General features: G+C 42.2%; 1 protein-coding gene across 2 annotated transcripts in view; it reads left to right on the forward strand.

The window, feature by feature from the left end:
- The first annotated feature begins 2,307 nt into the window (after positions 1-2,307).
- Positions 2,308-11,091, forward strand: part of NUP93 (nucleoporin 93) — a 75,763-nt gene continuing 66,979 nt past the window's right edge. The window contains exons 1-3 of one of the 2 annotated variants that reach the window (XM_031058469.1): positions 2,308-2,328; positions 5,487-5,700; positions 6,505-6,622. In XM_031058469.1, coding sequence (XP_030914329.1) covers positions 5,522-5,700; positions 6,505-6,622 — 297 coding nt within the window. In that variant the 5' untranslated portion in view covers positions 2,308-2,328; positions 5,487-5,521. Of the gene's footprint in view, positions 2,329-5,486; positions 5,701-6,504; positions 6,623-11,091 lie in introns of those variants that run through there. The other variant, XM_005422738.3, reaches the window with a different exon arrangement.

Consider the following 11,091-nt stretch of genomic DNA (forward strand, 5'->3'; position numbering starts at 1 on the left):
GCGCTCCGGGCCGCCTCGTGGGCCCTGCTGGGGCTCCCCGAAGCTGCTGCTGTCAATAACCCGCGCTCGGGCAGCGGGGCCGGTGAGGGAGGGAGCGCCAGGAGGGGCTGCTCTGCTCTGCTCTGCCCAGCGGGTTTGTGTGCCGGTCGGCAGCGCCGAGCCCGGCTGTACGAGGGGAGTTTGGTGTTGAAGCGAAGTGCAGTGTTGGTGCTTCAGGAAGCAGAAGCTGCCTGTCTGGGAAGGTTTCCGGAGAACGGGTCTGTGTATGTGTGTGGCTTGGTGTCTTCCGGGTTCTGTGCGTGGGGGTTGTTCTTCCCCACCGTGGGTTTGCTGGTTGATTCCTAGGAATTCTTAGAATGTTGGAAGGGACTTCAGAGCTTATCTAGTTCCACCCCTGCTACCGTGGGCAGGGATACCTTCTGTTAGACCGGGTTGCTCAAGGCATTATCCAACCTGGCATGATGAACAGTGTCAGGGATGGGACAGTCACAGCCTCCCAGGGCAACGTGTGCCAGAGCCTCACCAGCCTCACAGTAAAGGACGGCTTCCTAAACTTCCCCTCTTTCAATGTTTATCTATTACCCCTTGTGCTGTCACTACAGTTCCTGACAAAGAGTCCCTCTCTGGTTTTGCTGTAGGACCCCTTCAGATACTGGAAGAATTTATGAACAGTGAGTGGAAGAGCTGGAATTAAAGTCCGGGTGCGAAGAAGGGCTGCTTCTCTTCTCCTGCAATTTGGTTATGCTGGTCTGGGGACAGTAGTTGTGGCATAGAGATCTAAGATGATAGTGAGAACACCAGTTCCTGTGTGCTTTTTCATAAGTGCTATTTCACTTGTGTCTTTAAAAGTTTTCCTACTCCTTGGGAAAACTTGCAAATAGAAAAAGCTTAAAATTGCTTGGAAGAATGTATGTGATTCTGTCATCTAAATCCATAAAGTTTCTGTGGTGCAGCTATGACAGGAAATTCAATGAGGAGGGAGAATATGAGTTTTCATGTAAGGAACTTATAATACTGAACCAAATGCTCTATCTAATGAGGGTCAGCTTGCCTCCCTGTACAAGTTATTTCCCTGCTCAGTTGAGTGCTTAAAATAAAGGCTAAGTGTTTGGAAAAGAGGGAATGTGGTAATATGGCAGAACTGCCAGCTGAGTCAGTTATTCAGAGCAGAGGGGACTTGAGACCATTATGAGGAATTTATGGCAGATAAAAGGAAGTGTTGACAAATGTGTGCTAGTGTGTTTTGGTAGAAATCACTTCAAATGCCTTCAGGTCCACTTTAAATAATCAGCAGTGTAGAGAAGTGTTGTGTGCTCTTCCTCGTCCTTTCTTACAGTGCAAGTAACCCAATGTTACTGCCTTTAAAACTTTGAAAAAAACTATTTTTGTTCAACTTGCCTACTGTAAGGGCTCTCTGGGACCGTAAGAAGATTGGACTTTTGCATATCTACCTACAAATGAGATGAAGAAGACAATATGCAGGACTGAATGCCCTTCTGTAGGAGGCAGAGGAGCATTAATGGATCAGTGGTAGAAGAAACAATATTATTGTTTCAAAGGTTGTTGTGTGATCTATTCAGGATTTTCCTGCATCTGCCTTTAGTTGCAGGGGGAACAGGCTGTTGTACCAGATGGGGTACCAAATATAGCCTGAAGCTTTTAGGTATTTTTAAGGTGGCCTGTTGTGATTTTTCTGGGTTTAGTGTAGTTAGGGTGTGGAAGCTTTCCCTGTTAGGTTTGATAAACATTATTGTGTTTTAGGGACAAGGGGATGGTGTGCTGAAAATGTGCAGCAGATATTTGGGTTGTACAATTGTCCACCTGCTCTTTGATTATCATCTCCGTGTTTCTCAATCACTTCCCCTGTCTGTAACACAGAGATTACATTGCTGACTTGTTCTCTGAAGTGTCTGCATGTCTGCTTAGGCCATGTGCCATGTGGGAGCTGGGTATTATTGCTGCTGCTCAGACAGAATTCCCCAGGCCTGCAAAATGGACCTTTTACTTATTCATGTTTAGCTTAGCAGACAGAAGCTGCTCCACTCTGTATAGCAGCCCAGGCTTGGAGCCTGTCAAAAAAGCACTTTTTACTCACATCTTGGCTGTAGGAAGTAGAGCACTGCTGGCTTGCTCTTACTACTTGTGCTCTTGTGTTTTCTTTCCACAAGAAGCTGATCCTGACTCATCAGACTGGGTCCTTTGAGCACTTTGAGGTGGGAGCCTCTTTGAGAAGCCAGCACTGGATTTCTTCCTTTTTCTTCCCTGTTTTGAAGAAGCTTTCTGCAGCTTGTGGAATTCTTGCTCCATCAGCTGCTCTGAATGTAGTGGGTGAGGCTTTCCTTCTCCTGTGACATCTTCTTCCTTTCTTTTTCCCAGAGCACTGGAAAAACTTAATTTTTTACTGTTTCTCAGAGTTAATTGGTTAGTTGACACAAACCCTGTCAATGTGTGAAGTACAGCAGATACTTGCACACGCATTGGAGTATTTCAGCTTTGTGTATGAGACCTGTCATCTTCTCTGTTTTCTTTGTGGCTCAAACTTAGTCAGTTTGTACAATATATAGTGCTTATGTGTGGTTTTAAATGTTGGGGAAATTAAACTGGGGTTTAATGGAATCGTGGTCTAATGCAGCAACTTCTATTGATAAGTCATCAAAGTTGTTTCACAGAAGAGCTTTTTCAGTCCTGGCTTTTAGCCCAAGGTCAATCTGGTCTCACTGAAGTTAATACAATTTCTGAAGTATTTTCTTTCTCTTAGATGTTGGTTGTTGCTCCTTCCCCAGCCAGACATGAAAATCTGCCATCACTGTGCTGGTTGCTGTGGAAGCAGTTTCCATCTTGCACAGCAGCATGAAGAGTCAGACTGCAGACTCTTGGATGCAGTAAATTCTGCCAGGGTGGAGACAAAGTTTGTGCTGTTACGAATATATGAATATTCAGTCTAAATGTTTGAATTCTGTCACTTGGAAAAAGCTGTTTAGTGTTGACTCTCTGAGTTTTGAGATGTTGCTTCCAGTGCTTGGTTATAATCACAGGTACTTTAACTTGCTCCAAAATAATCAGTTTATTCCCTATTTGCTGAATTGGGTTTAGTCTCAGAGAGTTGATGCAATTGTCCTACACAGGCAAACCTATGTGACAGACCTTACGTGGTATTAACAGGGTGTGTGCAGGTTTGGGTACAGTTCTGTAGCACTGATTTTTTGTGGTTTGGTTTCAGCAGTCTGAGAAGTTGGTGCTTCTTACACTCCCACTTTTTATCTTGGTAATGAAAAGAGGAAGTGAACCAGATTGGATCAAATCCAGCTGATGTCTGTGTTGTTCTCACAGTCACCGCTCCTGGAGGATCTCATCAGTCTTTGAATGTGCAGGAGTGTGGCTGTTCTGGTCAATGTCTGCCAACAGAGGCTGTTCCTGGCAGGGGTGCATCTGAGTTATTGCAAGTAAACACTGGGAAGATGTTCTGTACTGCATTGCAGGGCATGAAACTGCTGATTTCCACCCTCCTCCTCCCTGTTCACTCCATCTCGGTGGCACACTGATCTGTTGGAACAGATCCGGTCTCTGCTATCTCACCTGATTAACAACTCATTGCAAACACAATCATTCCCTCCCCCAGCTTTCCTGAAGTGTGTGGGGAGTGCTTGTGAAATTCTCCATTCCTGGATGCTGCTGTTAGGGTTTGTCCTGGCACCCAGGCAGGAGGATTTCTCTCTCAAACTGCATATGTCTGAATGAATCATCATGCAGTGCTTTTAAATCATTTGTTCAGACAGAGAAAGTGCTGCTACTGCTGCTGGTAGTAGTGCTTGGGAATGGTGGTGAGACTGAGGCCATGAGGGATGTTCAAATTCTACTGTAAAATTGCTTTGGTGTGGTTGAGGAGTACAAAGAAATACTTGGATTGCAGGCTATTGTTGATTTGTAAAAATCCCTGTTTTCTTCTTAGGGAGCTTCCTTGAACGAGATAGTCTTCACTGATTTTATTTTTGAGTAAATTATAAACAGTTGGAGTTAATGCTTGATATCTGGTTTCTCTTACTTCATTCCAGGCCTTCTGGGTTTGGGTGCAAAAGCTATGAGAGAGGGACTGTACTGAAGATTTCCATCTCTGTGGCACCATTCAGCACCACAGATTTCTGTGATCTGTGGCTTTACAGAGGTGCCTGATGCTTATTGCTTGTAGCTGGTTTAGCTGCAAACCATGATTTGGTGTGTGAAATGGAGGTTTTGAGTTTCATATTTTGTTAATGTGGACACCATTGCAGCTACATGTCTTTTTCCATAGTGATCCCAAGCACAAATGCTTTTGTTCTTTCTGTAAAAATAACAGGCTTCATTCTGAATTTGGAACAGCATGATGCATTTAATGCATCTTCTGTTACAGCCCTTGCCTTGTGCTTTAACTTCTTTAATTATTCTGTCACTGAGTCGGTGCAAGAAGTTCTCACACAGGTAAAACTTCCTGCAGGCATTGAATTTAGACACAGCTCTTCTAAACTGGAGGAGCATGAACTTATTTCTTTTGGCTGGGGGTTAATGACATATGGAGCAACACATTTTAACAGCCAGCTAGTTATGGCTGACTGTGTGCATCTATAGCTCAACTGTTTTGCTACTAATTTAACTTCATGTTTATGTGTGTTTTCAGCCCACATATATTCCTATGCTTGCACATGTATGCATCTTTCTTCATAATAGATAAGAATATAGAATCATAGAATGGGAAGGAACCCATAAGGATCATGGAGTGCAGCACTCCAAGCAATCTGTTCATATATGTATGTGTGACATTGTTCACAGGGGTCTTAGGATGAGGGAAGAGATGAGGATCTGGCTCCATGTTTCAGAAGGCTTGATTTATTATTTTATGATACATATTATATTAAAACTATACTAAAAGAATAGAAGAAAGGACTTCATCAGAAGGCTAGCTAAGAATAGAATAAGAAGGAATGAATAACAAAGGCTTGTGTCTTGGACAGAGTCTGAGCCAGATGACTGTGATTGGCCATTAATTAGAACCAACTCTATGAGACCAATCACAGATCCACCTGTTGCATTCCACAGCAGCAGATAACCATTGTTTACATTTTGTTCCTGAGGCCTCTCAGCTTCTCAGGAGGAAAAAATCCTAAGGAAAGGATTTTTCATAAAACGTGTCTGTGACATGTATGCAAGTAATTTATAGCTAAATTAACACCAAATTCTTCACAGGGACTTCTCTGCTTTCACCCTCCTTTGTTTTAAGGCAAAATATGAACTGTGATATGACATCTGCATCCCACTTCTGACAGGTCCACAGACTGTAGTCTTGCAAGGGAAAGCTCTCTGAGACCACTTGAAAAGATTTCCTTGATGTTTAGTGCCTGGGGAGGATAGATGGTATATCCTGTTCGAGAAGACCTGCTCTTGCTGGTCTGTCTGTGACCCCACAGGCATAGAAACTGTTTATAACTGAGCAAGAATTCCCTTTTCCCCTGAAGGTTTCTGTGTGTCTCGAGCGAAACCTGCAGCAGAGATGGACACGGACGGCTTTGGGGAGCTGCTGCAGCAGGCAGAGCAGCTGGCAGCCGAGACAGAGGGGATCTCAGAGCTGCCACACGTGGAACGAAACCTGCAGGAGATCCAGCAGGCCGGGGAGCGGCTGCGCTCCCGCACCCTGACCCGCACCTCCCAGGAGACCGCCGACGTCAAGGCGTGAGTACGGAGCACTGGGGACTCTAATGGGCCTGGTGTTCAATGTGGGGGGAGTCCTGCTGGGAGAAATAGAATATAAGGAAATAAAGATAGTGTAGAAAGTAATCTTACCCCTAAGGAGTTGCAGCTGGGCCAATTAGCAAGGCTTAGGAACAGGCCTGACTTTAACAGGCCACAGCTGTAACCAATGAGAAGAGTGCTATAAAAGAGTGGGTTGGCTGGTTGAGAAGGGAACTGGAGTCAGTTGGCTGCCTTGTGAAGAAGAAAGACTCTGCTCTGAGGAGTAGCCCACGAGAAAACACCAAGAAGGTATGAAACTTGTGTAACAGGGAGACAACAGTATGGAACCCCTGCAATAAGATGACAACAGAATGACTGCAAAGCTTGTGTTCCTTTTTTTTTTTTCTTCCAACCTTTCTCCTGCTTCCAAAAAACAACAGCATAGTTGAAGGGTTTATCCGAGGAGCTACTGTTCTTGATTTTGGACTCTAAAGCCAAAAGGTGCAGTACCTTGTTCTGGCTGCTGCTGAAGATGTTTACCAACATGGTGTACATTTTTTTCTGTTTGGAAGGATTTGGCAGCTTTGCAGCACTGCAGTGGAACAGCAGAAAGACTTCAGCAGGGCTGAGGTGTTTACATAGACATGTAGGGCTGTTCAAAGTTTGGTTCTGTGCAGTTTTTGTGACACGTCTCGGAGCACTGTCTGTGTGTGGCAAGCTGACCTAAATATTGGCAATGAGTCTGGGTTTGGAGTTCTGTCTGTTCAATACTAATTTCATATCTGTACAATTTCTTCCTTACAGATCAGTTCTTCTTGGGTCTAGAGGACTTGATATATCTCACATTTCTCAGAGGCTTGAGAGTCTAAGTGCAGCCACTACATTTGAGCCTCTTGAACCTGTGAAGGACACGGACATCCAGGTAGGGAAATTTCTGACATGTGAATTACACTGCCTTTGCCACTGCCATTCCTGTGCTGTGGTGCAGAGCTGTTCTAAGGCTTCTGTGGAGATGATTTTGCTCTCTGTTTAATTCACTGGCTAGAGGAAATGTAGAGGGGAGATGCTGCTTTCGATGCTGAAAGATGTTTGAGTTAGCCATGAGAAGCAGCATTAAATACCAAGATAACAGAAGTATTTTAAGTTCCAAATTCTTGCTGAAGTCAAGAAGAACTAGGTACATACTTAATCCCTTTGTGGACCTGTCTCTGTTGGCCTTGCAAGCCTAAATTGTGCAGGGATACCTCTCTCATAGTTTTGAAACCTTTCTTATGTCTGATTGGAAAAACACGTGGAACCACTTTTGAGGCAATTTTGAGGTGTTGGAATAGGGGGCATTTGAGTCAACAATCAAAAGAGGTGAGTATAGCTTTTTTTCTTTCACTGTATCACAGATGTCATAACCTTGTCTTGGTGATACACTGAATTTGCTGTGGTTCAAATGCTTTACCAGATGATTTTATCTTGTAAAGTGTCCTGTAAATTTTCTCTGGGTGTCTTAAAAATTATTGTGACCCATCTTGTTTTGCTTTCTGATCGTTACCTGCCCTTGTAGAATATCTTCATGATGAAACCTGCAATATTCATTACTCAGTTTAAGAGCTGGTAGTGGAATTGATGTTGTGGGTTGCATTGAAATGTAACAGTCTGAATTACTGATTAATCATTTTAAAGCTCATCTTTTCTCTCCTTTCTGGCAGATGGCTCACTTAAGAGGGCTAGAAGAGTTGTAAGCTCTTCTTTCTTTTTCTGCAGAAGTAGTATGCTAAACTACTTAACTTCAAGAGGGGAAGCGAGGCAGGTGAAATTACCTGATTTTATCTAATGTATGTTTAGTTTTGCATTTGGTGCCATCCATTTTGGGTGCAGAGCCCTTAGTTGAATCTCATGCTACTGTTAGGAGCCCTGTGGTCTCCTGTCTTCAGGCAGACTTATTTAACCCCAGTTTTCTAAGGCCTGTCTTTCACTAAAGATTAGTACTCTCTGGAGACTTCATATGTTGCCTGGTCATAGAGTGAGAGCTCTAAACCACTGGCATTGTTCACTTTCTGTCTTTTCTCATTTTATCCCTTTGCCCCAATTTCTGATGTTGTTGTCTTTCTAATTGGTGATGTTAAACTTGGTACATGTCTTTCTTGACCTCATTCTGTCTAGATTTTTTTCAACAACTCTTGCCTCTTTTTTGTTTTTCCTTTTTGGTTTGGGTGTTTTTTTTTTGTTTTTTTTTACTACTGCTGTTAATTCTTTGATTTCTACAGTTTTTCCTTTCTGTTGTAAGAAGAATTTTATTGTAGATTGTCAAGCCCAGAAGCAGTAGAGCGCTTGACTCTTTGGAGCTGAGATTTGTGGCACATGAGAAAATGGATATGATTGCATAGTAAACATATTTTATATTATTGCTGGTTACCTAACTAAAATATGAAGTTGATATTCTTTCCTGATTATACCAGATCTCAAGACCTTATTTGAAATGGTGATTCTAGTATATTCTGGTAGTAATCTTAGTATGTTTTCTTCTCTCTAGTACCGTTTTTAGTTGCCCTTGTCAATATTTGAATGTATCCTCGTGTTCAGGAAAAGCTCCAAATTTAATATAAAACCAGTGATTAATTGCAAATCATCGTGTTTAGGTGGCCAAATCAGCCAATGCAATTCAGTGCTTTCTTCAGGAAAACAGCTAAAAAGTACAAATGAGAAACAGGATTAAAATCAATCATTTAAATCAAAGTTCCATGTTTGCTGTGTTGAATCATGATTAACGCTAGTGATTTAATCACTGATCACTTCAGCAACTCATCTCTGAGGCCTAATACTTGTGTGCTTTGAGTCTTACATTTTTTTTTGCAGGCCATGTGCAGAAAACATTCATAGTCAATTAGCTCAAAGTGATTTGCAAGGGGAAGGATGGCAAGGGGCTCCAATTCAGATCATCTTGGAGGCACATGAGCCAAGTGTCAGTTTTAAATGTTCTTGCTTGCTTTTGCAGTTAATAGGTGCAAGGATTTTTTTGTCTTGCAGAGCGTCATCCTCTGCTCTGAGGATATTTGCAGTCACATCTCAAGCTGTCTGGCTGGTGTCAGCTGTGGTCTGTACCTATCTGTAGGTTCTGGTATGCAGTCATCAACTCTTTTAGAACAGTTTTTATTAAGTTTTTGTTAGTTATGTAAGAGGACCTTTGTGTTAGACACTGCTGGTAGTCCTACCTCTGTTAATCAAGAGGTCTTAAAATTATTTGATGCTTTAGATAAAGATGTGCTGCAAAAGTTTATTTTTCTATGTTACTTTTTCTTGTAACTCCTGATGATTGTTGGGATTTCTTTTCCTTGTTCCTAGATAGTTTGTTAAGTCTTCTTCAGATGTGTTGTGTTTGTTTTGGGACAGATGAAGCCATCCCTGTGCACTGTGTAGAATCCTTCCTCCATAAGCTGTTCCCATTGTATCTGGCAGGCAGTGTGCAGAGTGATTTAAGGGAGGGGTCTACTTTATTGCTTTACAGGATTTACTGTTCCTCTGCTGTTATTCAGTGTTTACACAGGTGTACTAGTAAACTTTAATTCTATGGATTGAGAATTCCTGTTCTGTTCTGCATCAAGCCCTCAGCCTGTGCCTTCTGGCATTGTCATCTTTTTAACCAGCAAAAACTTCTTCACATATTCATAATGAACTTGGTCCACACTTTATCATCAGTGTTATAGGCTCAACTGTCCTTCCTCAGACCTGTCTTTTCCTGATGCTCAGAACCCTGTGTAGTTTGCAGCAAGTTTATTTAGCCTGAAATCCCATCCGAAACTTGTCATTTGTAGATTCTTTAACACTTAATTATTCTTGTCTGTGTGTTCCTCATATCTGTCCCTTAATCTTCAGTTTGAGCACATATCAATTCATAAATACTTTACAGCATCATTAGCCAAAGAGATTTTTTGGGGGTGAACACCTGAGACTGGAGGTCTGTGCCCTCTTCCCTCTGAAGCGGTGGTGGGGCTGCACTGCTGCAGCCTCTGTGCAGCACTGCACAAGATAGGGTGGTGGATGGCACAGACCTAATGCATAGCCTTTGCTGACTGACTGTTGCAGTTGTGTGAAAGCTACAAATATAACTAAATCTTTATTGTATGAATTTTAGGGTTCTGCTGACTTTTAAATTCTAGCAAAGCTCTTACAGCATGAAAATACTCTTTAGACGTTCTGCCACATCACTCCTTTGCATGTAGAGATTTCTCTGGCAGTTTGCTTGAGCTTTCCCTGCACTCTTACCTTAAAGCATTTATTTATTGTCTCTGTTCCTTCTTCCATTGCAGTCTGTTCTAGCAGCCTGTGGGAGGCCAGCACAGAGAGATATGCTAGAATCTAATCTCTCAAATGATGGCAATCAGCCCTGCAGAAGGAGAGTTCCAGGAAATACTCCATTTCTTATGGAGAGAGTAAAACAGCAAGAAAAATCAGAGGGAAGCATCCTAGGGCATGAAGTCCCAGGATGCTGGTGCAAGACATTCAGAAAGTGCTAAGAGAATCTAGGAATTCACCTTAATAGAAGTCTCAGCTTGGGTTAACAAGCAGGAGGGACTTTCTGTACAGAGCCTCTTTAAATGGTACTCTATAGTGCTGACTAAAAAGTGCACCAAATTGCAGCTCAATTAATTATCTGAATTATTTATCAGTTGTAAAATGTAGATTGCTTGCACATAAAAGGGTTGTGAGTCCAGGAAATGTCTCCCACTAGAGCAGTAGGCCGGGAAGATTATGTAAAAGATTCTAGGCTTGCCATTAAATTATAAGAATTTGTATTTTTCCTCTCTCATTTCAAAGTTTGTTATTCAATTGCATGCAGAACAACAAGCACTTCTCACAGTAAATCTGTTTTATAATAATTCTTTTATCAGGAGTTTATAAAGATCAAGATTTTTCTAAATTGTCAAAATGCCCTTTTTTGGCAAAATCTTTTCAAAACTGAATGCATTAGTCAAGTGCTTGTTGATCTCATATTTAGCATGTATTTATGTGCTTGGGTCTTTTTGTTTGTTTCTTTTTGGCTTATAAAAATCCAAGGTAAGGGCCGGATCATGCAAATCTGTATCCCAAAGGTGGGTTATGGGAATATAAACATAACATTGCCATTCTGTTCAGAAAAGGTATTTCTTCACTCTTCCAAAGATGCAAACCACGATGTCCTCTTCTAATGACCACAGCAGATCCTCTCTCAGGTTGCAGTAATTGCAGCCAGAGGAGGAATCATTCCAAAACTCTGGGGAGGCTGTGCTATTGTAAGGTGTGAGGTGGGACCTGGCCCCTGCACTTGTGCTGTTTGGTTTATGTGTGGAGGTCAGAGAGAGATTCAGTGCTGCTCTTTTAAACTGATTTTTGGGGTACCAGGTAGGAGTTAGTTGCTAGATC

This window comes from Geospiza fortis, unplaced genomic scaffold (assembly GCF_000277835.1).
Source record: "Geospiza fortis unplaced genomic scaffold, GeoFor_1.0 scaffold97, whole genome shotgun sequence".
NCBI classification, from domain to species: domain Eukaryota; kingdom Metazoa; phylum Chordata; class Aves; order Passeriformes; family Thraupidae; genus Geospiza; species Geospiza fortis.